This window comes from Simochromis diagramma, unplaced genomic scaffold, assembly GCF_900408965.1.
Source record: "Simochromis diagramma unplaced genomic scaffold, fSimDia1.1 OVJJ01000816.1, whole genome shotgun sequence".
NCBI lineage: Eukaryota > Metazoa > Chordata > Actinopteri > Cichliformes > Cichlidae > Simochromis > Simochromis diagramma.
The window spans coordinates 18271096-18298951 of NW_024386908.1; the positions used below are offsets into that span (position 1 = coordinate 18271096).

The 27856-nt window shown below is 40.7% G+C and overlaps 1 protein-coding gene across 2 annotated transcripts; it reads left to right on the forward strand.

The window, feature by feature from the left end:
- Positions 1-392: 392 nt before the first annotated feature.
- dyrk2 (dual-specificity tyrosine-(Y)-phosphorylation regulated kinase 2) lies at positions 393-27856 on the forward strand. 2 transcript variants are annotated; one of them, XM_040035866.1, is made up of 7 exons: positions 393-523; positions 16120-16223; positions 20640-20982; positions 21096-21259; positions 21781-22170; positions 22255-22345; positions 22774-27856. In XM_040035866.1, exons 1-7 carry the CDS (start codon positions 484-486, stop codon positions 23418-23420), a joined length of 1779 nt encoding a protein of 592 aa, XP_039891800.1. In that variant the 5' UTR covers positions 393-483; the 3' UTR covers positions 23421-27856. The 2 variants fall into 2 exon arrangements, with proteins under 2 accessions (XP_039891800.1, XP_039891801.1); XM_040035867.1 differs by having other exon boundaries at positions 459-1086.

Sequence of the window (27856 nt, forward strand, 5' to 3'; positions counted from 1 at the left end):
TATTATTTCACATTTTATATTTCTTATATATTACTTTATTCTTTACATTATCTTTTTACATTTTTATTTGTTTTTTACATGATTAATTACTGTATTTAATATTCATCATCACCAATGTACTATTTATCATTTGAAAATCTAATATAATCCATTATTATTATTATTATTATTATTATTATTATTATTATTATCATTTATTGCTACTACTACTGTAACATATATCGGTGATTTAACAGTAAACTATTATAAATAACAAAATTAATTTATTATTTGTTTTTGTTTGTTTATATTTAAATGAGGCGATGGAAGCACTAATGCGCAGGTATTACAATTGTCTCGGGGTCTGAAGGAGCGAGAGGAGGAGAAGTGGGAGGAGTAGGTAGAGGAAGAGGAGGGGTGGCTAATGGAGGAAGAGGAGGGGTGGCTAATGGAGGAAGAGGAGGTGTTCTGCACAGTTGAGTCCAGAGGAGAGGAGCGGCCGCCATGTTAACCAAGAAGCCCGTAACCTCGGTCCTTCCGACGGGTGAGCATACCCTTTGTATCCGACAGAAGGCACCTGAGCTGGGCCACGGTTGAGGAGATGCCCCAGTGTTTCTCTGGCTGTCTTTAACGGCAGGTAGTGAGTGAGACACGGAGGAGCAGAGCGGGGAGGGCTGGGGGCTGTGCTAGCTAAGTGGCTCCAGTACGAGCAGCCCTCCAGGCTCGCCTTTTTCGGTCTCTGCTCTTTAAATTAAGCATAAAAGCTGGGAGCTAGCTGGGCTGACAGCGGGAGAAGTTAAGGAAGGAAAATCAGCTCTGTCCGTCAGGTTAATTTTTAGTAAACAGATGAGAAGTGACAGCAGCAGCAGCTTTTCCCACAGTCTCTCCCCGCTCCGGTTATTCCTTCTCCTGCTCTCCGTCAAGCTGCCTTTGTCACCGTGCTACTCCTCGGTGTCCTGGCTCTCCTGGTGCCCTGTGTGTGATGTTAGCTTTGCTGGTTTCTGTGTGTTTTGCGTGTTTTCCGTTGCCGGGTAATTCTTGGCCTCCGGCTCCACGGACAGAAATAAATCTTCGGTCAGAGGTCAGTTGGTTTGCTCCACATTAAAGGTATGGTTTCCCCCTCCTATCACTTCCTAAAATCTTAAGGAGCTTGACAGCCTCACGCTGAGCGTTACAGCTGATATTCTGCCTTTATATTCATATAAGGATTCATTGGCTTTGTGCTAGCATGGAAGCTCTTCATACACTCCTGGTGTCTGTGTTTGAACCATTAATACGAGATTAATTCGCTCTCCAGAGGTTTGACGATTGTGCTTGGTTTTATTTATTTATTTATTTTATCATACACTTAATGTCAATAAATACTTTGATGGTTGGAGGCAGTTTCATTTTGCGTGATGAGCCTGATTGGTATATTAGCATTGCATTAATGCTGTTAGTGTGAGGAAGTCACAGCAGAAATTACTTATGGTATAAACAGATTAAAGGGCGTAGCCATCCATTTGTGCGTGGACTGTTGTTTTGAAGCCTGAAGGTTGGCCACAGTGGTTATTTTGAAGCTTTATTAGCCATAAACTCCTTTATTTACACTGATGGGCTATTTTTGGCTGGTGTATTTATAGACTTTTGGACATGTTGGATATAGACAGCCGCTGGTTTTTGGTCTGCTGTTTTGAAGCCACAGCTTTGGCCCATTTTGACGTTTTCTTGAAACCGGATGTGGGGCAGACTTGGGAAATTGTTAGCTTGGTTAGCTATTTGGTTAGCTACTTTAATACTTTACTACTTTAAACCTTTGTTGCTGTTTTTTTTTTTTTTTTTTTGTTTTTTTTAAGGACATGACCCTATTTTGGAGCAAATGTATAATATGTACAATTTACTTTGTTGTTAAATAGGGTGCTGAAGAGGCATTTAAAAATATTAATGAGTTGTTAGCTGATGTTAGCGCTTGCTAGCATCATGATATTAAATGGAGTTCTAACTTTTGCTCATGGAAAATCTGTTTATATTTGAGCTAGGAAGTTGTTAGCTAGCCTGGTTAGCGAGGTACCAATGTAATTCACACTGATATAAAATGGTAGTCTAATCTTGGCTAGTGAAAATGGGCCTTAAATATACACACATGGATGTAAAAGCTAATGGTAGCCACAGGAGGGGTTACCTAGGGAACTATTCAGCAACTAGCTTGGTTGACAAGGTGATAACCAGGGTTACTGGGTTTTGGAAAACAGGATTTATGTTTTGCTTATAGAGGTTTTGGAGACTCTTGACCACTAACCATGTGACTTAACTTATCTACCATTCTAGATGTGTGATAACTAAGGGAAGGGATCAAGTAAGTCCCCGATCACCCCAGTTGTGAGGTGGAAAATGAATATAATTTTTGTGAGCAATTTGTGGATTTTTATGGCAATCGTTGGAAAAATGATCGCTAAAGTCAGTCGCGTAGGTCCCCCGGCAACTCACCTGTTGCTAGGGTAAAAGACCCCGACTAGTGGGCAAAAAACTTGTGATTGCTGCAGTCACAGTTTCAGTGGAAATGAATTGACTTGTGTACAAATGTCATCCAGCTGCTAAAACGCTGAAAAGTGCGACACAAAATGTAAACGGAGTTTTACCTTTAAAGTAAAAATTACACCTTTAACTTCATTTTTACTTTTCGTTGTTTTTTTTTTTTGTCAGTGTTGTAAATCGAACAATTTCTGCAGTCTCTCATAGTATAAGGCCCTTACTGGTCACCTGTGGCAATTTTATTTTGACTGTGTTGTTTACTGTCATGTACTGTGGACCATACTATTTTTACTCTTTATCGTACTGGTAGCACAAAACAAAAAATCCTTGTGGGATTTTTTTTGAGCATTAATAACAGTCACACCAGTCTCAAACAATCCATGTTTAAGAGTAGAATCACATACACAAACTACAGTCCCAGAAAAAAGTTTAAGATCACTTGGGTATTTGTATTTTGCATTGTTGGATCTTAACAAGGTTTCAAGTAGAGTTTCAACATGCAACAAGAAGAAATGGGAGTGAGACAAAACATTTTTTTGAGGATGCAATTTATTGAAAACAGTGCTTAAACTGAAACTGGCTATATATACACATGTATGTGTATACATACACATGCATGTACGTACGTATGTACGTCCTTATGGCATCTGAGGATAACGCAGGGACGTGTTGTACAAGGTGAAACGAGTATTTCTTGTTTTCAAGATTTGCTCTTATTAACTTGGCACAGTAGTAGTAGTTCTTTTGACTTCCTTGATTGGTGTTGGCATATACCTCATTTTGGTAATAATATCTAGGTTTTGTTGTGCTGCCTGTTTGTTTGTTTTTACATAACAACCCAACTATTGTTACTGTTAAGTTGTTTTTCACAAGTTTATTTCAAACTGTGTTAACTCATCTTCACTCTAATTCTACAATAAACATATTTAAAAGAAATATCACATGCTTCATGAAATAAATAACAGGTAATTTAACCTTTTTAGGCCTCATATATACAGCAACGTGTATGTCAGGCAGTTGTGCCAAATTTATTTGAAGCTTGTCTTGTGGATAATGTAAGGGTGTTATGTGTAGTAGCATGAAGTATATGCTTTGCAATGTATTATGCTATCTTTAGGAACTAAGACATTTCAGTTGAGTTTGATTGCACATTGCTGTATTCAGTTACAGTGATGTAAACAGAGGCAGGCAGCCAGATGTAACATAGCTCTGATATTATTGCTGTCATTTGCTCACAGCCAGCGATGTGCTGTCAGTAATGAAGTTTAGACAGTGACTGATACAGAGTATAATTACTCTGTGATCACAGTCCTGTTTTTGTCATTTAAACTGTCAGACTTGTAGCAAGCTTTCCCTGCTCATCCCTCATCCTCGTCTAACCACCTGCTTTATAATCAGTTCATTAGCTGCTTGAATCAGTCTGTTTCCTGCTGTGTGCTGGCAGTTTGTGCCAGTTCATGCACTGTTTCCAGATCTGTGTCCCAGTTTCTCACTGTACACCAACAAGCATGGGGTGGATGTCGTAATGTTGACACTGCGTGCTGACAAATGTCTGTTAAACTGGCTCTGCTGCAGCAGCACACGGGGTTTTAAAAGGTGCTTTTGAGAGGAGGGCGGAGTTTGCGACTGTCTCGGTTATCTGTGTCAAAGCAGATGGTGCCTGGTTATCAGAATACCCACATTCAGAGAATTTCTGTGTTTGAAAACAGCTGCTTGTTTACAAGTAGTACTGATCATCACTCTCGCAGATAGATCGACAAATCTCGTTAATGTGGGTTTTTACCAGCTGCTGCTAATTAACAGTGATTCTGAAATGGAAAAGTTTGGATGTCATCGGGCTGATTTGTTCTTGTTTTCCATTTGAATGCACTGCTGCTGAAATGGTCACATTTTAACCTCTTAATTCTTGTTTCTTAACACGAGTTTTCCCAGTTTCCCTGTCCTTATCTTCATGTATCTGAGTCTGTGCCATAAAGTGACTAGTTTTGACTTCTAAAGGGCAAAAATAGGTGAAATTGTGAATTTTCTGATATTAATATTCTTGGTGATTTTACCCAGAAATCAGGTTTCAAAGTCCAAACAGTGAAAATGTGGCTGAATTTGTGGCTTTAAAATAAAAAGATGCTGCTGAAAGGGAAGTGAAAAGTTAAAAAGGCGAGGCAGCCTGAATAAGTATGATGACAGCATCCGATTTCCATAATTAAACAGAAACATGAATACCCAGCACATACCTGCCTCCTGAGGCGATAGGTAGATGCTTTAGTCCAGCTCTTGGTTTAGCCGCTGCTCTTTAAAAGTCAAGTTTGGATGAATTACAGTTTGAAAAGTCTTCACATGTGTGACTGAACAGCAGCAGTACGAGTCAGTTTACACCTTCATGACTGAAACAGTTTGTTTACCCTCCTGCGTGGTAATGTTAGCACACCACCAAAGGAACAGCAGCATGTGTTGATAAAAACATACAAGTAATTAATGGCTTTACTGCAATTTTTACACTTTGTTCTGTTGGACCATTTGGCTGAGTACTTTTGGTCCCCGGGCTGCATGTTTGACACCTCTACATTAGTGGATTGCCCAACCAGAGTCCTAACAGCCAATCAGCAGCTTCAAAACTGAGGGACTTTGACTCCACAGCTGTATGTGCTACTAAATTTGGGTGTCATTAACACCCATCCATGTGCGTCTGTTTTTTTTTTGTTTTTTTATGATACTTCACTCACTATTTTTACAGTGTTAGAAGTAGGGAATAGTGTAGAAGTTCAACTAAATGTCAGTGAGTCATCTACAGGACCCTGTGAGGGACAGCATGCTGTGACTTTGGGAGCTTCGTAGTTTTTTTTTTTTTTTTTTTACCCACATCTTTTATATCTCCAGCACCTCTGCTGGCTTGTGACATTGCTGAGCGTCACAGCGCTGACTTTCCCACTCGACCGGTTGAGCAGCATGCCGAGCATGCCTGCCGGCTCTCTGGCATTTCCAGCTCGGTGTTGAGTTTGCATTCAGGGCGCTGCTTTTCCACTCCGGTAGCATGCATTTGTCGGGCTCGCAGCGAGGGAGGCTGTGTGCGCCTTCAGTACAGATCCCTGTTACACTGTCAGTACGTGTTGCAGGAGCCCCTGCAGAGTTGATGAAGGGCTGAGAGCCCAGCAGGACACTGGATGGTCTGAGTTAGAGCCTGAGCTGCTCTGGAGATTTAACCTCTGCTTTTAATGCTTTTATTGGCTGATAATTTTATTTTTCTGACTAAAGCAAGGACTTTAACCCTTTAAAACCGGTTTTGCATAACTATTTTTAAATCCCTGTAGAACTGCAACCACGTAAGCTAACGCAATAATTTTTTTTTGCATATGAAACCGGAGGAGTTGTACTTACACCTTATGCCATCAGCTTGTCCTTGGTCATGGTTTCCTTCCACACATAGCTTTGCAAAAACTGCATAAAAAGCGGTTGCAACAACAAAAACATAATATTCCAGTAACACGCTTTGCCAATCCGATCAGCTGTTCGTAACACTTCCTACGTTGGAACAGACGTCAGCCCGAACTATCGCCTGTCCGCCATTACCTGCCCGAAACCGGAAGTGATGTCACTTTCGCCGGAAATGTATTTTTTTTTTACCATCAGGGCCTCATAAGCCTATACTGGTGTTTTTAAAAGTTATGTTTGACTTTATGACTTTCTTTGTCATTTCTGGGATGCTTAGAACTCAAATTGCACTGCTGGAAATAGTTTATTTTGATGCATATGCTGTTTTTTTTGCAAATTTGCATTGTAATTATTTTCATTTTTCCTGCAGTATATAAAAATTGGTGTATTTCAAAAATAAAACTATGCAGACACTTAAAATAAATTTCCTGTGGTGGGAAACTATTTTGTGCAACTTTTTTGTATTTACAGTTTTGAGGGATAAGCCTCTTAAATTTCTCTAACTAGAAATGTATGTTTAAAAAAAAAAAAAAAAAAAAAAAAAGATTTTCAATTTTTTTGTAGTTTATTGCACTTTTTTGAAATTTATGTAATTACTATGGACTTAATGCAGACATATTATTAAATTATGAATTACAATGGTTGTATTGATGTATATCAACTTGAAATGCTCCCAAAGATGACACTTTAGCATGTAAAAATATAATATAAGCTCTGGCGGACTTGGTTCTATGGTAGGTCTTAAAGGGTTAAGCTTCTTTCAAATTTGTAAGAGTTGTAGTAAACATTAGGAGTCAGCTGATTTCTGTTTTTTCAGGCCTGACAGAGACATGGATTATAAGTAATCAGACTCTGATAACAAATATACACTGGCATTCAATATTAAATCTAATTGTCAACGTTCAGAGTAAAAGAAAAAATGTTTGCAAAGTTTATTGCAATGAACTGCAGCTAAACTAAAACTGTTTCCAAGTCTGCTTCAGAAAGTATCGCTGTACAATATCTGCTCTGAACATCTGAAAAACACTATCCATCTTATAAAAATGGGTTAACCATCAGTGCATTTTCCTCTTATGTAGAGCTGGGCGATAGAACGATAACGATATGTATCGCGATATAACTTTTACTCGATAGAGAAATTAAGCTATCGCGATAGACCTCGCCGCTCTTGTCCTCTTAAAAAAAAAAAAAAAAAAAAAAAAAAGGTCAGCCAATCCAAATTAAGTAGCGCAGAGCCGAACCAATCACAGCCGCAGCGTCACGCGACGTGACGCACAAGCCGCACGTGTGTTTGTTTGGGAAGCAGCTAGCGCGGTAATGGAGGAAATGAGTGTGCCGACTAGAAAAATCAACCGAGCGTGACCGAAGAGATGATGGTTCCAATGCCGGAGAGATTGTCGAATGGAAGAGCCATAGAAGTTCCGTAGTGTGAAGGTATTTCGGCTATTTCAAGTCTGACAAAAAACAGAGTAGCGTGCACTGTAAATTGTGCCGAAAGCAAGTCTGGAAATACAATAAACTGGTGCATGCGTCACACTGTGCGCCACGTTATTGTTTCGGTGAAATGAATTTCTACAATACTGTTACTGTTAATTCTACTCTCTGCAGTGTTTAAATGCTTACATATACACACAGTTACTGTCCGTCCACACATACGACTCGGTTCTGCTTCTATGCCCCAGCTTTGTTTACTTTTTCCCACCGAGGCTTCTAGACTTCTGATTGGCCAACATTTCTGCACTGTTAGGAATCTAGCGCCACCTGCTGCTTTGGCATGTTCATAGCAGCGTTTTCCTTCATTTCTGCCTTTATGTGTGGACGGGATTATTTTTTAAAACGAAAACGGAAAATTTCCGTTTTCAAAAATACCCGTGTACGTGTGGACGTAGCCTCAGTCTCTGACTGGAAGCGCTAATTCGTCATTCGGCTTTTGTCAGACTAAAGTAACTGTTAAAACTGTTTGAAAAGCTAAGCTATACAACAAGGAGAGATTGAGAATTTCCTTTTAGTTCTCAGTTTATTTGATATTGACAAAAGTTAGTCAGTTTTGTCTGTTCTTCTGTAAAACAAACTAAGATTTATTTTTAGAATTAATATTTTGTTTCTAAGTGGAATTGACAATTTAGTCTGTTTCGTTTGTTCTATTTTGAAACTTAAACGCTTTAGCGGCTGCCTTTTGTGTAGTTTGCAATATTTGCCTTTAATTATCTGAAAAAGTCTCATGTTCCTTAAGTACATCTACCCTGTTGAACTTCATCCATCCATTCGCGTCCGCTTAATGGATGAACTTATTATGGGAAATAAATATTTAAATAAAAACAAGCTGCTGATTATTTCACATTTTACTTGTGAGCAACGGCACATTTAAATCTTACAAATATAGTTATTTGGCTTATATCGTGATAGATATCGTTATCGCCTGAAATGAAAAAAACATATCGTGATATGAAAAAATCTCATATCGCCCAGCTCTACTCTTATGTTTTCTCTTATTTATAAATGTATTTCAAGCTTCAGTAAATTAAACTGTATGTAAAAATAAAAGTCGTTTTGTGATCACAGTCGTGGTGATTTTCCTTTGGGTAAAATCCATAGTCTCTTTGATGGATGTCAAAAATGGTTATATGCAAGAAAAAACAGTTTTCACAGTGAGGTATATTTCTGTCCGTGTACATGCTGTCATAATGTGCAGTAAGGGCTCTCTTTGCTCTGTTGTTTCTCCATGATGAAATGCCTTGTATGTGTTTTTTGTACAGTTTCTGTCATGCCTGGTTGTTGCTGTTTGCTTTTGCTCATTTCCTGTTTATTATATTTTATGAGCCAGATGTGATAAATATGGCTGAATCTGTCACTTTTACATGTTGGTTCTTAGATAAAAGTCAACAATAACAGTAGTATTAAAGTACTTTCATTTTCCACTAAGAAACAAATATTAAACTTTGAGCTGTTTTTTGTGGCTGCCTGCTATCTTAGCTGCTAGCATGACCGTCCATTCTTGTTGTTAGCGTAGCTTTGGCCACTGTGCTCCTTTTCTCTGTTCGTGATTATGCCTTGAGCTTTTTCAAATTGCTTGTAGCAGGAGGCCGCGGGTAGCCCTGGCATGTATTTCTTCAGGTTGGCTGTGTCTGCCATAGGGCCTGGTCTGTCAGTCAGAACAGGTTGTTAAAGTTTGAGATGCTTCAGGGACAGACGCCTCTGTCTCCACAGTAAGGTGCATTCCTCAAAATTTTTTAGTGTAATGTTACCGTCATGCAAGTTTGCCATTACTCAAATGCTGTTGTGACTCAAACAGAGAGGATGTCATGTTTATTAGCATCTTTGGCTTCAAACAGCAGCTTCGTTCATTTACTGGAACTTTTTCAGACTGTGGACACTTCTGCAAGCTAATTGGGTTTTACTCATGACAGGTAACCAATAATCGAACCGGAGATCTTTTGTTTGCTATGCTTATGCTATGTTCTGATCATTGAAAAGTCTCAGCAAGTCTCTGTGTGGCCAACAACAGACACACATTATGCCCATATCGTGGTCTAAACCAATCAGAGATAGTCCAAGTAAGATGTTCAGTTCGAAGCTTTTGAGGCACTTTTAATTTTGACTATCTGTTTATTTTATATATCTTGAGATATTTTAAGTTTAAATTTCAGCTCACTGAAGCACTTTAAGCACAATAACTTTTTCAGCACCATACTTTTCGGACTATAAGGCGCACTTAAAATATTTTTATTTCCTCAAAAGTGCGCTTTATGTATGAATTTTGGTTGTGCTTACTGACCACAAACTGATTTTATGTAGTACATGGCGCTCAAAAATCTGTCAGAATGTTTTAGTATGACTTTGGTAAGCTACGAAGCCGCACCGCTTGATGGGTTGTTGGAGCATTACGGCTACTGTAGTCAGGAGAACTTTGTGTTGACAATAGGGCTGCCACGATTAGTCGACTATCAAAATCGTAGATGACTAATTTAATAGTCGACGCGTCGTTTGAAGCTTTGTAAGATCCCAAAAGACGCAGGAATAAGTAGTAGGATTTAAGACTGCAATAACGGACTGAAACAGAAGATGGCAGCACTGCATGTACAAGGATGCCAGCTGCCATTAAACCCCGAAGAAGAAGAAGCAGTGTCCGGTATCGTAGCTGTGTCCAAATTCAGGAACCGCATCCTTCTGTGCCCGCATTTGTAGGCCGATTACGTTACAGCGACACGATGAAGACGGTCCAAATTCGAAGACTCTGACAAATGCGGCCCACAAATGTGCCCTTGATTTCCCCAGATTTGAAGGATGGGTCGGGTGTATACTTCGTGGCCCAGCCTATCCTAGAATTCATAGTGCGGCCCTGCTCAGTTTTCAACTATGGCGGCTGCTAGTTAGTTTTAATATTACTGTTATTATTCTCTCTGGGTCACAAAATAAATGTGTAACATATTTTGAGGCAAGAATGTAGCTGTGTAAACTTGAAACTGCTGAAACCTGCAACTCAGGTTAAACATGATATATAAGTCACTTAGATAACTTAAAAATGTTATTGTTTGGCTTTTTTCAGTATTTTATTTGTTCCTGAGTAAATCGGTTTGGCTCTGATTAAAGTTATAGTTTTTACACAGCAGAATAAACGTCAAGCAGACAACAGACTTAAGGGGTGGGAAGGAACAAACTCTATCTATCTTATCAAAAATAATAATTAGAAAAAAAAAAGGAAACATGCCTGCGGTTAGGGCTGCACGATTAATCGTTAGAAAATCGCGATCTCGATTCATACTTATGTGCGATCTCATTTCCAAATGACGACGATTTAAAAAGAAAAAGAAAAAAAAAAAAGACGACGATTGTACCGCATTTTGATCCGGGACGTAATCTGCATGAAAACAAGCGCTCTCTCTTCCTGCTCAACAAATGACAAGGGCGGAGCCTTATACCACGTGATACAGAAGCTGTGCCGTGTGATGCTAAAATTAGCAGGGGAAAAAACAACAGAGAACACGTCAGGGATGACGAGAAAGTGACAGGAGAAAATCCGTCCCGGTCAACCACCCAAACATCTATAACGGGAACCTTATACAGCGCTTCCCTATACACGTCGAACTTCCGCAGGCACAAAGAAATTACGGAGGCTATCACTTATCACCTGACCAAAGATATGGCTCCCATCAACACTGTGCAAAACGAGGGATTTAGGAAAATGATCAACACCCTAGACAAACGCTACACAGTGCCGTCCCGCAACTATTTTTCTATTGTTGCACTACCTGCTCTATACACGCACGTGTCGAGCAGCAGTGGAGACGGAATTTCAAGCAGTACAACATTTTGCGGCAACAACAAAACGTGAGACATTTGTTGTTTTTATTGTTTATTCAGTCTCAACTGTTACGAAGTTGATGTGCAGTTAATAAGCGCAATAAATATTTATACTGGAAAAGAAAATCGTGAGAGAATCGTGATCTCAATTCTAAGCCAAAAAATCGTGATTCTCATTTTATGCAAAATCATGCAGCCCTACCTGCGGTGTCAAACATTTCAATCATTCATTTCAAATTCTCTTTTTTGTTTGTCCATCTTCATTCAGCTCTCTTTTTTTTTTTTTTGTTGTACGTTAGCCATTTTCCCCAGTCCTTCAAAAAGCGTTCTTCTGTCAGTTTCAGTTTATATGTAAAGTTCTCCATCTCCATAATGTCCTCCACTGCTTCTTTCCTGGTGTCTCTGTCTTAAGCCAGTTTTTGGTGATGGCCTTCTTTGCTGCTGAAAGGAGAATCTTAGCCAAGTAACGATCCTTTACATCTACAGTACCTTCCAAGTATCCTAGATACAAAACAAGGCAAGTTCTGGGAATTATGTAACTAATATATCACAGAGAGCTGAGTGAATTTTGACCCAGGAAGTGTGAATGTTTCTGCATTTCCAGAAAATGTGTGTATGGTCTGGTTCATCCCATCCACACAGCCTCCAACACTGTTGTTGTGTATTGGTTTGTTTATTTTTAATCTTAGGTGTAATAAAGTAGCGACTTTGATTTTTCCAGATGAATTCTCCCCACTTTAATGATTGAGTTGTATTCTTATGTTCTTTCCATGTTTCATACCACACCTTCTCAGTGATTTCTTCATCCAGCTCTCTTTCCCATTGTCCAGTTATATTTTAGATAGCAAGGAGCAGACGGCTGAGTTTATTAAACTCCACCGAAACAATCTGCAGTTGTCATTAAAATTTAATAAACTATCATCTTGTCTTTATTTTTAGTTAGCACATACCTTAAACACTTAAAGCTGTAAACTAATGATATTTATATAAGAGCAGATGCATGCTGGTGCAATAAGCTGTACGTTTTACGTCCAATGGATGCATGATCTGATTAGTCGACTAAAAGTTAAGTTAGGCGCACCAGTGCAACTGTGGCAAAAAGTTAGTCTAGAGCCCTGATCTGACTACAGTGTTTCTGGCTAACTGATTAAAAATTTTTTCCAATAAAATGTAATCTAATAGGCAAAATGGCGGCTTTTTAAAATCCCAGTGTGACATAAAAGTTTTAGTTTTGGACTAACAAAAATTAGTCCACAGTCTCCGACTTCGTCATGCAGTTGTTCGGCGTCCTGCGGCATGTCTTTGTGGGCTTGCCGATGTGGTTTTGCCTCACCCTCCATGTCATCCTCATTAGCGGGATTAAGTTTGGATTAGAGGCGGAGAGCAGCAGTATGGTCCATCTGCCTGCTTCAACTTGCACCGACACAGAAAGTCACCGGACGGTGGCCTGCAAGGGTCCTCTTTGTTTATCCATTTATTGTTTCTATGACGAGCCAGCGGAAGATTCTGATTTTCATTTCCAGCTGTTCGGAAAATATTTTAATGATCTGGAGCTTTCTGATTCACCGATGATTGAATTATTACAGAAATAAGCTCACAGGCACGACTCAACATAATGGGTGGGTTAGCTCACTGATCAGCCATCTAAAACAGAGTTTGGGCTGTTTTTGTTGAAACCAACTTTACTTGTGAAATCTGATAAATGCTGATTTTACTTCAGAATGAGGCTTTAAAAATATTTTATCCTGAGAAAGTTGAGCCTCTACATGTGATATTTCCCAGGTAGCACATGGAAGTATCCTGGACCATGTCCATCTGTGCTGCAGGCATTTGTGTCTATAACCTCCTGAAACACAATCTGAAGCTCACAGCGTAAAGTCCTGATTGGCTGTGTGGAGGCGAGAAGAGTCAGCCACTGAACTTTGTTGCTTTATGTTTTCATTTGTTAGTCACGTTTCCTGTGAATGACCCAAAGTGGCAGAGAAGACATGAAAACTTAGACTGTTGTCAGACACCTTTTCCCTCTAAACTCCTTGGAGTCCTGTCACCGTTTTCGGGGGCTCAGGTCAGAGCTGTTTGAAATCTGCATATTAACCCTGTGCAATCAGTATGTGGTAATGTTTGGCCTGCTCTTGCTTAGATCACTGGTTCCCCTTTAAAAGTGATGTGAAAGTGACTGCTTTGCTCCCTCAGAGGCAGTTCTTAAGTTAACAGACTCTGCTGGTTGCTGAGTTTTGATTTCCTGCTTCTCCTTTTTCACGTCGTCACTCTGAGTCGGGCCGTGAACCATTGACAGCGGCAGAAGCTGATAAGTGTCTTGTTTAAAGTCCAACATGCTTTATCACCCAGCGGTTGTTTAAACTTTTGGCTCTTCAGTTAAGAAGACACTGTGACCTCTGACCCGTGCATCGTGTTGCTGTCGTCATGTTGCTATTAAAGAAGGTGAAGCTGCAGAGGGAGAGGCAGAGAGGTAGGCACTGTGTTGGAGATTACGAGGCTAAATTAAAACCTTCATCCTCCTTAGACTCTATAGGACTGACTCCAGAATGAACAGGATTGCTTTGGGTCAGTCCAGTTCAGAGCTATTTGAAGGCAGTTAGCAGGACGGTCAATGAGCTGTTTACATGCGGACTGGTAGCTAAGCTTTCAGCTACTTCAAGCTTTCTTATGCTGTATTTACATGGTACTGTACAGACTGCAGTGTTTCCCACAGGTTTATTTTTGGCACATGTGTTGTTTGTGTATGTGTCAACACAAAGTTTTTACACATTCGTCACCTTTACATGTTTCAGATACCAAATTAATCTTGGACAAAAATAACCCGGGTAAATAGAGATCGACAGACCACGTGACTTTTGCACGTTGCATTGTAGGTACGAGTGGCAGCAAAATTAAAACACTGCATCAAGCGCTAGCATTTCCAGCACCAGTAACCATTAATTCTGCGGTTTTAATCCCTACCTGCATTTTATTTGCCCTGAAAACAGTTATGTACAAAATGAAAGGAGAACACGGCAGGTCCGTACAAAGACAGACTTGACGAAAAGGCTATCTTCGCTCCGGAGTACTGGAAGAGAGAGGGGGCAGCGACAGTCGCTGTTCTTTCCAGTGAAAGGGATTTCTTGTACCACCGTGCGTTTCGGGATTTACCCCGCAATCCAAGCCCTCCGTTGCCTCTTCGTGACTTCGGAAACATGACTTGAACAATTTTTCTTCCACGAAGGAATCCGATAAAAACCAATGCTTTACCCGTTGGCTTCCAGTGGCTGTCATGCGACTGGCTATAGCAGTTAATAATACAACAGCTTCTTGCCATTCTTTGTGTCTCTGTTTATCTCGGTGTGACTGCTGTCTTGTAAAAGCCCGTGCGCGCTAGCCACTTGTACCCACAATCCTTTGCGGTTTTACCCTGGAAATGACGCCACATTTTCGATCTCTATACAAAATGCAGTTTTAAAATGATTATTTCATTCATTAAGAAAAAAAAAACATATCCAAAGCTAACTCATCTCATGTGAAAAAAGTAATTACCCCCTCTAAGTCATTAATTAACTTTTATTGTCTGATTTCTGCCAGATCTGTTGAATTATTAAATTGCTTAAATAGAACCTGTATGATAAAGTGAAGTAGCCTAAAATATCTCAAAAAGCAACACATCATCCCAGGATCTAAAGAAATGGATGCGAAAGATCTGCTGGTCTGCTGCCGCAGCTCATCTGCTGCGAGTTTCAACGTGTTTTGCATTCAGAGATGCTCTTCTGCATACCTTGGTTGTAACGAGTGGTTATTTGAGTAAATGCTGCTTTCCTGATTGAAGTTCAGCAGGTCATCTTGACCATGTCTGAGTGCTTTGAGGTGCTGCTGTGTGATTAGCTAATTGGATAAAAATTATTAAATAAAAATAAATGTTAGAAGCAGTTTACTCGCAGCAATTCAACTGCAAAAACCAGAAGAACATCATCTTTGTTACCTTGGGGCAGCGTGAAAAGGGTTTTTGGTGCAGTGATTAGATGGTACAATACAAACAGGAAATGTACACAAGGTCAAAGACTACAGCATCACAGAAAAAAAGCTGTGGAGTCAGATTTCTCTAGTTCCAGGAAATAAAAAAGAAGATTAAGAGTTAAGTTTATTCTTACAGCTCTTATCAAATGCAGATAACTTTCTTTAAAATTGAGAACTGAGGCATTAAGCTGTTTGAGTTTTATCAGTTTTATCAGCATGTCTAAGTAGGTAAAAATTGAAAATGATATACTAAGTTAATTCAGATTTAAAAATAAGTAAGTAAATGGTGATATTTTTATGACAGTTTTTGCAAGAAAAGTTACAGATTAACTTTTCTTGCAAAAACTGCATAAAAATCAGCAGATCTTCACACATGTGAAGCTGCGTCTGTAGAATGTGTACAGATATTGTTTCAAGATATTTAGTTAATTGTAGCTCCTGTGCTGCTGGAATAACTGGAGGTTTTTCCATTCTTCCCATTCCTCCACCATGGTGTGAATTCAGCTCATTTTATCTTCTTAGACAGCACAGTGCTGAGTTGGTCTAAAACCTCTTAAAACCACAGTTTTAGTCTTCATTTTCGTGATACTGCCCAATAAAGGTTGTGTAACTCGTCAGGTTTCCCATCTATGACTTAAAAAAAAATCCATCTTGGCTTCCTCCTGAGGCTAAAACACTCAAATTAAGAAACTTTTTTTTTTCCAGCATTTTCTTTTCTTTTCTTTTCTTTTCTTTTCTTTTCTTTTTTCTTTTTTTTTTTTTTTTTTTTTTTGTTTGTTTGTTGTCCAAGCAGGACTAGTTGAAACACAGGCATTGGTCTTTATTATGTAAAAGGCATTAAACACACATGACATTAATAAAGCTGTCATATAATCATCTTTTCTCACTCTCTTTCAGGCAAAACGGGCGAGCCGGTCTACTCTCCCGGTCACAACGGCTCTCAGGCCACGTCGCCCGCCGCCCTGCCCCCACTTCGCAACAGTAACCACCATCATTTGACGGTATGGCTGCACACTGCTTTATCATTTATTATTTTCACTTCTTTGTCATTGTTGTGTTCAAAATAACGCATGTGAAGAGCATAAAGCGGATATCATGCCTAAGTATCTGGACTTCTTCCTCTTGGTCTCAGAATCTTTAAAACTTAGATGAACTTTGAGTAGTTTTCTTGAGTAGTTTGTGAATTTTGTTTAACCAAAATTCACAAACTGTGTAAATGTGCTTTGATGAAATTAGTACTCAAACCGTGTTTTCTTTTACCAAAATACAAAATTTTTCTTCCAACTAGGCCAATTATGCTTTACCTACTTTTAATGTTTGAGGTGACAGTGTTGCTGCAGTTCTAGGAAGCCCTTATTATACAAAAGCTTTCAAAGAGCCGCCTGGTAAAACAAACAGAAGAAGAAAAAGACTATGAACCCTGCACGCAGCAGGCTGTCAGGGAGCGAGGGGAGAGAGCAAGCCATGCGCCGCCCTAATTGGCTTTATGTGAACGCAGGTGAGACTCGGTAGTCTATCAGCACAGAGGATGAACCACAGAGCAAGGGCAGGATAATAATGATGATGGAAAAAGTTGAAAAAAAAGATGCCTAACAAGGTTTTGAACAACGATGGTAGCATGCAGAAGTCATTCAGATCGCTCTATCAGAATCAGAAAGTCATTATTTATCCCCAAAGGGCAATTATTTTATATTTGTTTATCTGCTCTTGGCTCTGTATGATGTCACGAATGGGGAATGTCACTAATAAGATCATTTGAGTACCTCAGACTAGTTTATATCCTCTTTTACTGTGTGGTTCTCCTTTTTTTTTTTTTTTTTTTTTTTCTTTTTCTTTCCTATTCTCTTTCCGCTCTAAACAAATCAGGGTTGATGGCTACCCCTCCAACAGTGTCTTCCTGTTAATAGGGAGTTCTTCCTTTCCACCATCACCGAGTGCTTGCTCACAGGCAGTCACCTGACCATTGGGGTTCTTTACCTTACAATACACATGGAAATTAAAATTGAGCAGTCTGCTGAGCTGAATAGAAGCTCCACTCTCCTCCTGCTGTTCAGATCTTCTGTTTGTGGGAGGCAGCCAATCAGGAGATTAAAAGAAGTGGATGAACTACACCAATGTAGGGGTGGGTGATATAAACGATATACGATAGAAACTATATAAATTTGGCCAACGATAGAGATTTTGACTATAACGCTCTATCGCGATAGCGCATGTTGATGATGTCATCAAGCTGCGCCTGTTTTGGTCGAAAGCATCGCAGTGGCTAAAACCATTATCATATGCAAATTATGGCGGGCGACAGTCATAGCAAAGAGATGAAGCTCTTTTGAAATATGGGGAAAGCCAAAAACTGCGCTTCCTCCACTTCCGTAACATTGATTCATTAATGTTGAATTCTCTCGCAGCTGTTCTATTCCCGCGTTGTTGCAGTATATTAATAATTAACCTCGTATTGTGGATGAATAATCTCAGTTGTTCTCCTGACTGAAGTTTGGCCCGTGTATAGCATTCTGCTATGCGATTGCATTTGTCCCTGACCACCAGAATCCCTCACGTTAACTTTTATTGAGTGGAAAAAAAGTTGGCGTTCATCCTCCAGCTTCACTGTGCTAATGTTATGCTAACATAGCTGTGTCGCTAGCAATCACGTAGCACAACATTATATACCAGGTAGTCCAACTTCAGTAACCCTGCAAACGCCACTGCTGTTTAGTTTTCATTTATGTTGGAAGTGGTAGCAGAGCTGTACGTTTTAATTAGTTTCAAAAATCTCTCAGTCAGAACATGGTATGAAATGTTTAGGTGGAAACTAGCGAGCTAACTTCCTGTTAACTTCTAACTCCGTTAAATTTAATAAATTCTGTTTTCATGGATGTAAAACTTAATTGTTACACCCGATAAAGCAGCAACGTTGATGATTTAATTAAAGATGAAAGAATTTAGACCGTTTTTAACTCTTAGTGTTCGTTTGGCTTTGGGACCTGAAGTGGACGGAGTTTTGGACCCAGATTACTCTGCGAAGCTCCTCACTACGGCAGCCGTAATGCTCTGACAATCCATCAAGCAGTGCGGCTTACCAAAGTTGTACTAAAACATTTTTTTAACAGATTTCTGCACGCCCAAATCGGTTCGAGGTCAGTAAGCACAACCAGAATTCATACATAAGGCACACTCTCAATTTTTGAGGAAATTAAAGGATTTTAAGTGTGCTTTATAGTGTGGAAAATACGTTATACAGAAGAAAATAATATATCGTGATATATATCGTTACCGCACATGCTTCAAATTATATTGCGATATGAATTTTAGGCCATATCGCCCAGCCCTACACCAATGCCTACTTTAAAATAACTGTGAAGCTGTTACCAAGAAGAATGTGAATCTGATCCAGTTTAATTATAAACATTAAGTCTGCTAGTGTGCCTCAGGTACATGGTTTTATTCTGATAGTCATCAGCAGGTGAATAACAGAAAAAGTGATGAACAGATTAGCGGCAGATGTTCTGCTCAGACCTTTGTGGTCAGCAGCTTCGTGCAGGTCGTGATTTTTGAGTTTGATTCAGATTCTGCAGCTCAGGGTTTTGTCCCGTTCATCTTGGCTCATCGTTGGGAGAAATAAGCTGGTGAAGTCATCTGTCGGTGTTGGCGTGTTAGCATACTGTTAGCGCCAAGAAGCAGCACTTCTGTGCACCAGCCTGCTGTAGCCACATGGCTAATAATAGCCTCCTGTGCCAGGATGCTTTAAACAGCTAAATGGTTTATAGGCCGGTGTGAAGGGCACACACACGCACACACAAGACTAATGCTATAAAAGAAATAATGCATCATTTATTTGCTCTGTTTATTTTATCGCCACTTTTGTACACGATAATGACGTTTCCTGTGGCACGTCAGTGGAATCTCTTACCAGACATTAACATTGATGTCCAGGACGGCAAATCAGAGGCTTCTTATCACTTGGAAAAAGTCACATGTTTAATCAAGGAGCAAATATTCATTGTCAGAAACTGATCTTCCAGCCTCAAGTAATTTACCTGCAGTAGTGTGCCTTAAATCCGGTGTGCCTTACGGTCTGAAAAATATGGTACACAAAAGAAAAAATAAATAAAATTAGAGCTCAGCATATAAAAACATTAAGAATTTTATTGCATTATATTAATGAGGGCAACCTAACGACAAGTGAACCCTGGAAGAAATAAAATCTTATATTTGGGAAAATTCTTTAATCACAGTTGACTGATAATTCTGTACCGGCAGTTTTTATTTCTCAGTAACGATTGAAATGAACAGAAATGTTGATTATTCTTCAAAATAACTGCCTGAATATGTACCTGGAAACAATTCAAGATGGGTGTCCAGTGGCTAACCTTTCACCTGAAAGAACTCATTTCCCAGCCCTCTTATATAAAACCATTTAAAAACATGGAAATATTACACCTAGCTTTTTTATGTATGTTTAATAATAAAAATAAATAATCTGCAGATTAATGAATAATGGAAATCCTTGAAGGAAAGAAGCAACATTTGGCTGACTGAGTCGAGGTGTAGTCAGGTAAGGGAGGAGTCAGCAGAGCCACATGTCATCTTATATGTCACTGTAGCTGCTGAGACACTCACACAAACCTGTTTGTGTGAGTGTTTCATCTCCTGATTTTCATCCTCATGTTTGTGCCACTGTGTCCTCAGCTGCCGGGTCACGAGAACACACACTTACTGTGTTTTTGTGTTAAGCACCAGGTCTTTGAACCAAGCCGCTCTGCCGTGTGTGTGTGTGTGTGTGTGTGTGAGAGAGAGAGAGAGAGAGAGAGAGAGAGAGAGAGAGAGAGAGAGAGAGAGAGAGAGAGAGAGAGAGAGAGAGAGAGAGAGAGGAGAGAGAGAGAGAGAGAGAGAGAGAGAGAGAGAGAGAGAGAGAGAGAGAGAGAGAGAGCGCGAGAGAGAGAGAGAGAGAGAGAGAGAGAGAGAGAGAGAGAGTGAGAGAGAGAGCCTCTGTTATCTGAAAGGACCCAGGTGTGCTGGTCACCACAGCAACGGGGAGTGACTCAGTGAGCAGGAGACAAAGGGAGACAATGAGACGGAGACGGAGCCGCCTGTTAATCAGAGGGGGATAATTTCCCGGACACAGTTCATCTTCCCGGGAATAGTTTTTGTCTAATTCACTCATTTCTGGGTGTTAATTATCCACGTTTCTCTGAGAGCGCACGTCCAGGTCCATATTTGGATGACACGCATCAGAAAATGAATCATTAAAAGGAGAAAAATAAAGTCCCAGAATCTAAACTTAAACCAAAGACATCATAAGTGGTCATAAAGTGGCCACCTGCTAGTTACTGTTGTTAAATAAACCTCTGTTTCCTCGGCTCAACTTGCAGAGGACTCACTCTTATTTTTAGCCAATATTTCCCTCTGTTTTCGGTCAGGGAGGCTCTAAAGTTGCGATGTCGGACGCCGTCCAGCTGTCATCGCAGTCGCAGGGCCACGTCACTCAGCTCTATGAGGAGAACACCAACAAACGCCCGGTGCTGACCTCCCAGCCCAATGGGCTGGCTCCAATCAGCTCGTCCCGACCTGGCTTGCCGCTGCCAGACCGGCAGACCTCGGCGTCAGAGCCTGCCCACCACCACCGCCAGAGCAGCGCAGCCTCCAACAAGTCGACGGACAGCAAGCCGAAGGTCAACCCCATGACCCCGGAGCAGGCCATGAAGCAGTTCATGTCCAAAATTTCGTCATTCGAGCAACACGAGATGTTCAGCTATCCCGAGGGTGAGTGTCCCTAACCACTCCGCCTGCAGATGGTCGTTCTGATTGATTAGAGGTCGGGTGTATTGACAGGAGAGAACCACTAATAACTGATCAATCATCTGCCTCCTCCTCAGTGTATTTTGTTGGCCAGAATGCCAAGAAGAGGCAGGGGGTCCTCGGTGGAGCCAACAACGGGGGCTATGACGATGATCAGGGGTCTTACATCCATGTACCACATGACCACATCGCATATCGCTATGAAGTCTTGAAGGTCATCGGCAAGGGCAGCTTTGGACAGGTATGACTGCTGAATTTTTTTTAGTTTTTTTTCTTTTTCTTTTTTAGATTATTTTTGTTGACTTTATTAAATTTTGTTTGCGGTTATGTTTAGTTCCTGACTTTTTAAGAGTGATGACAAGTTTTAGCATCTTTGTGGTAATAATTTTTATCCTTAATGCCTGCAGAAGATTCCAGATGATGTTGTAGTTTGTAGCAAAGACAGTAGAGATGGTTATTACACAGCTTAGCAGCTGAGCTTTGTTTGCTTTATAAAGGAAAGCCACAACAAAAGGAGCTTTTAGTTATCAGGTTATGAGTCTTCATGTTTAATTTTAAGATGAATTTTTTAATAGAGAAATAACGGTTGTAGAATAGAACCAGGAAAACCATGAATATTAAAAATATCTTTGCATACTCTTCTATTCCGAGACTTTAGTTGGTGTTTTGTTTTGGGGTTGTTTTTTTTTTTTTTTTTTTGACATCAAGAATATCTAATCTAAGATTAATGACGGCGTCATGCTCTTCCTTTTCCTCCTGCAGGTGGTGAAGGCCTTCGACCACAAGACTCAGACACATGTGGCTCTGAAAATGGTCCGCAACGAGAAGCGCTTCCACCGGCAGGCAGCGGAGGAGATCCGTATCCTGGAGCACCTGAAGAAGCAGGACAAGGATTCGAGCATGAACGTCATCCACATGCTGGAGAACTTCACCTTCCGAAACCACATCTGCATGACCTTCGAGCTCCTCAGCATGAACCTGTACGAGCTCATCAAGAAGAACAAGTTTCAGGGCTTTAGCCTCCCGCTGGTCAGGAAGTTTGCCCACTCCATCCTGCAGTGTCTGGATGCATTGCACAAGAATCGCATCATCCACTGCGATCTCAAGCCCGAGAACATTTTACTGAAGCAGCAGGGACGCAGCGGCATCAAGGTCAGCTGCTGTAAACGAATGCAAGGAAAACCCCCTTTCTTCACTTCACAGACCCTTTCAAACTGCTTCTCTTTCTCTCCTCAGGTCATAGACTTTGGTTCCAGCTGTTATGAACATCAGAGGGTTTACACCTACATCCAGTCCAGGTTCTACAGAGCACCGGAGGTTATTCTGGGTAAGAAAAACACTGAGAAAACTGAGAGCAGCGTTTCCTTTCGCATATGGAAGACAGTAAGTGCCAAAATAAACTGGCACGTTATAAATTGCTCAATAAAGGAATAAAAATAAAAAATAATATTAAAAATATAGAAGAAGACTGAATTTAGGGAAACTGATTTAAACATTTTAAATAAATAGTAATAAAATATATATAAAATTACGTATTTAATTTTTTAAAAAAGGTTTTTAACCAAACTTGTCATCGCTTTTATTGAGCTCTGACAGCAGAGCGTTTTGTTTTTGTTTTTTTTTTCACTTTTCATCGCAGGAAACTTCCAAAGGTCTTTGGACTTCCTGAATGTGACTGCTTTACTTTCTGTTTGACCGACTAGCCAATAATGACACAGGCTGGATTTGATGGTGACCCTCTTTCTTCTCTTCCAGGCTCCAGGTATGGGATGCCCATCGACATGTGGTCTCTGGGCTGTATCCTTGCTGAACTGCTCACTGGTTACCCCCTGCTGCCGGGCGAAGATGAAGCTGACCAGCTTGCCTGCATCATCGAACTCCTGGGAATGCCCACTCAGAAGCTCCTTGACGGCTCCAAGAGAGCGAAAAACTTTGTGTCATCAAAAGGCTACCCACGGTACTGCACCGTGACCACGCTACCCGATGGCACCACAGTGCTGAACAGCGGGCGCTCGCGGCGGGGAAAAATGCGCGGCCCCCCGGGCAGTAAGGACTGGAGCACGGCGCTGAAGGGCTGCGATGACGCGCACTTCATCGACTTCCTCAAACAGTGTCTAGAGTGGGACCCGGCACTCAGGATCACGCCCAGTCATGCGCTTCGGCACCCGTGGCTGAGGAGGCGGCTTCCAAAGCCGCCGTCAGGAACCACGGCTGGAGAAAAGACCTCATCGTCCAAACGTGGCACGACCACTACTGATGGCGCCATCACCTCCATCTCAAAGCTCACCACCACCTCAACCACCACGTCATCCTCCTCAAAAACCAGGACTAACTTAGCAGCTATCACGGACGCCAACGGAAACATCCAGCCGAGGACAGTGCTGCCCAAACTGGTCAGCTGAGAGTGAATGCACCCCACTCGCTGCAGGGAGGATGGCAAACCAGCCGAATAAAATGGTTTCGTCCAGTTTGACAAACGTTTGGTTTTTCAGCGTTGTTGGGGTGCGTTCAGAATAAACACGGCATGGAAATGTGCGGATTGGCTACTCCGCCGCACAAAACCCAGTTAGATGAACTTGCTTGCGTTCAGGAATGCCTCAAATCCTCAGTTTTACATTTTGAGCAGTGAGACACGAAGTAACCGCACGTTGTTTGGACCCGACTGCAGCGCCACTCAGACAATCAGAACTCACTATACCGCTCTGTAGCTCCAAACTCACAAACACATCAACAACATGGTGCTGACGGGGGAACAAGGCTGTTTTTAAAGCGTTTTTAGTACAGAATCTTTTTAGCTGGTTTGATTAATCAATTTAACAGCTTCAGTCTTACAAGGTTATATCCAAACACAATGTAGGGCCTTATGAAGGAGGTTTATGAGGTTAACTGGCAGTTAAGTTTGATATATCCTTTTAATTCTAAAGGTATAGTTGTGCAGTGATTAGCTTTCTAGTCTTTGTTTTATGTCAGAGTGGGGGAAAAAAAAGTTTGTTGGGTTTTAGTTAGGGGTAGATTGGTGGTGTTTGTTAAAAGCCCAGCAGAACCCACTCCCTGCTAGGTAGCTAACTTTGTTAGTTAGCTTTTGTTTTACAGTGTAGCTAGCCTTTTTTACCGTGCTAGCATAGTGCCTGTCAGCTGGCTAACTGCTAGCTGGCACTGGTTGTTGTTGGACAGCTACATGTTTCTTAGCTGTCCCTTTGCTAGCTATTTACCTTTTGACTGGCTAGCAGTTAGCTTAGCAAATTTTAAATCTGTCAGCTAGCTATAGCTGGGTCCACGTTTGCCTTTTTTGGCAGTCTGGCGGCTAGCCTTAGCCTGTTTTTAGCCATAGCTCGTTAGCTCTTCACTGCCCAGCCTTACGAAGCACAGACAGAATGAAAAAGGTTTTTAATATCTACACTTTGTTTTTTGATGGAGATAAAATAATGCCTGAAAAGAAGAATGTTTGAAGTAAACAAGCACCAGTTTTTTCCTTTTGTAATGAATCAAAACTGAGCACTGAGGGCACGAAATGGGGTTTGAGGGATTACCACAGAGGAGCTGGTTTAATAGTAACATTATAAATCTCACAGCAAAGAGCATGGATTAAAAAAAATACTTTTAATGTTGTAAACCAAAGGGGACAGTGAAGAATTTTCTGAAATAGCCATTTTAAATAGTATTTAATAATAATTTGTTATTGTATAGAGAAAATAAAGGATGATTGTTGACCGTTACGTGGTAGACGTATCACCTGAGCCCAGAAAAAAAAGTTTATCTAAAATTAACTTATACACAAATCTTCATGTGCAACAAAATGAGTGTAAGCAATTTTGATTTTCAAAGTACCATAGGTTTACTAAGCTCCTCCATTTGGTTTTTCTCAAAGTATGGCGAGGTTGTTTCAAATCACAGCCTTTAGAGCCATTTGGAGCATGATATGTAGTGAATACCCTTTTAAAAAAGTAACAAAGAATAGTTAAGGAGCATCTACGTCAGAATGGATCGAGCAATAATATCTAAAGTTCAGCCTTTTTTTATTTTTTTATTTTTATTTTTTTAAATTTTACTTGCGACAGTCAGCGAGCGATTAAAGGTGAATACCAATGGGACCTAAGCATAGTGAGCCACTGTGTCTGGCCCTGAATGACGCAGTAAAATTACAGATTAATTTAATGATTATTGATTATATAGATCCAAAAAGAAGTACATTTGCTGATACACGGATCAGAGTTAATTATTGAAAAATTTATAATGGGACGGGAGATGATTTTTATTTATTTGCGACACGTTAATATTTATTAATCGAATCTATGTATTACGTGCAGTTTATACTGTATACTTGAATGTGTGTGAGCTGGATGTATGTACTTGTGCGTGAATGCGCGTGCGCAGTATAAAGGGTCTTTTTGTTTGTTTGGGGTTTTTTTTTTAAAGCTTGTTCCCTCAACCCTGCATACTTTTACACACACACACACACACACACACACACACACACACACACACACACACACAGAGCTGTATCTGAACGCACTCTAAAACTTAGGAAGATGACGACTAGGAGAAAAGCTGGCCCACAGTTGGCCGTGTGCACCATCAGCCTGGTGATGTAATGTAGCACGCAGGAAGTGGATGACGATGCTCAGAAGGAACTCTTGTTTAAAAACAAACAAACAAAAACAGACACTACCTGCTCCACCCATCTCAGGGGAAGCTTTGTCCCCCTTCTGGAGGAGGAAGAGGAGGATAAAGGGGGGATCCTCTCTGATGTTTGTTTTTTTTCTGAGGACTTGATTGGTTGAGTTTATTTTATTATTATTTTTTTTAATTCAGTGAGATGAAGTGCAGAGAGTCATAACTGTGTGCCTTCAGTATCTCATTGCCATGTCTCACCCACCACACACACACACACACACACACACACACACACACACACACACACACACACACACACACATTCTTAAAGAGGTGATGTCATAGCATCAATAACAAAAATGAACAACAAAACCTCCCAGGAAGTCCGTCAGTATCCTTTGGTGCCACTCACACCAGCATGGTGAGATTTAATGGCTTAGAGTCTGGATGCTGATCAGTTCCTGGTTTGTTTCAGTAAAGCCCAAAGACACCTTGTGAACCCGTGTGACCTTTGACCTCTAAACCCCAGCTTGTCTTCACTGATCTGATACAATGGTTTTGTGGTCAGTGGAGACTCAAACACATGTCTTTAGCACAGCTTACAGAGCAAACAATAGTGCAGCAGAAAGCTCAAACAGTGGACACAAACACCAAAACGCCCACATTTGACCCTGTGGAGGTGTTCTTGTGAAAAATCAGTCCGGCTTTCATTTCGATCTAGGAAACCGCTGTTTTGCTCAAATCCCAAGCCCTGGATACATTTTAGAGGTTTTACTCTTGATTCTTAATACTTTTGACTGTAAGCAAGTCAGATTTATAGCTTTCTGTATAGTCACTCTGAGTCCTGACCCACTGTAAATGGCAAACTTCCTGCCATAGGTAAGACCATATGGGGCCTGGAGTTGTGAATAAATCAAAAAAACTATGTAGTAATACTAAATTAGTACACGTGCCACCATATTTCAGTACCTGTATCCACCTGTGAATGGTTTCCCTGTTATTGCTATCTGCTGCATTACAGAACATGCCAACTTACCAGCCAAAGTAGCTTTAAGCTAACCTGTACCGACATCCACAGGTGTGTGTGTGTGTGTGTGTGTGTGTGTGTGTGATAAGATGATTTTTGGGGTGGGCAGGGGGTGTATAACATGGCTGCACAATGTATAGACACATATCAGCCCACTGTCGCCATCTGTCACTGTGGTACAGACCAGTGACACCTGCTGACAAGAGGGCTAAGCTAACACTAGCCGTTCGACTGCTAGCGCCCAGCCGCTAGCTGCTGCACTGACGTTTGTTTTCTTTGCAGTGATGCTAACACTAGCCTATTGCTAAATAAATGCTAGTAGCACATTTTTACCTGCTAGCGTTGAGCTCTGCACAGAGGGTGCTCGTGCAAGCTGTTAGCATTAGCATTAATGTGGTTTTAAAGGGTTTGTTTGGTTTTTCTTTTTTAAATATTCGTACCTCAGATCGCTCAGTTATTATTATGATTATAACCGCTGTCACTAACACCCAGGGCATTTGGTTGACTCTACCAAAGTGCATTCCTTTACAAAGCTAGCTCAGAGCTAGCTGCTCAGATAGACACGCAGGTAGATAGGTAGGCAGGAAGTATGAAAGAACGCAAAGGGGAAGTGGACAGAAAGGCGATTGAGTGAGAAGCAGCCGTTGTCATTGAGATCAAAAGAGCATGAATTGCTTTGTTTTGTTTTTGTTTTTCTAAATATTGTCACTGGCTGCAGTCACGCTCATGATGTTTGATTTAAATAACCTCCGGTAGCAATCAGTTGGGTTTTTTTGTTTGATTTTTTTTTGGGGGGGGGGGGACAGCAACTATAGCCTGGCTATCTTGCTAGCTCAATGCTACACTAGCCAGTTAATGTACAATCCCATTAGCCATTTAGGTTCTCTTTGGGAGTCTTTGCAGCCAGAGGTTAGCGGCTGATAGCTTGAAGCTGCGCTGTATTTCTGTGATATTTGCCAGCTGGTTTTTATTGTGGATCTTATCTGTAAATAATGTGCAAAGTGTTTGAATAATAGTCGTTTTTTTGGGGGGGGGGGATTAAATGCGCTGATGTGCCACGCCGCAGCCAGTTTTACAACGTACTGTATCTACTGTACAGAACACAGAAGTTGACTTTTCTAGTGAGCCTTTGTTAAATTTTATTGTGGTGCAAGAAAAGGATTATTATTAATAAAACAGTTTTATTGTTCGTCTTTA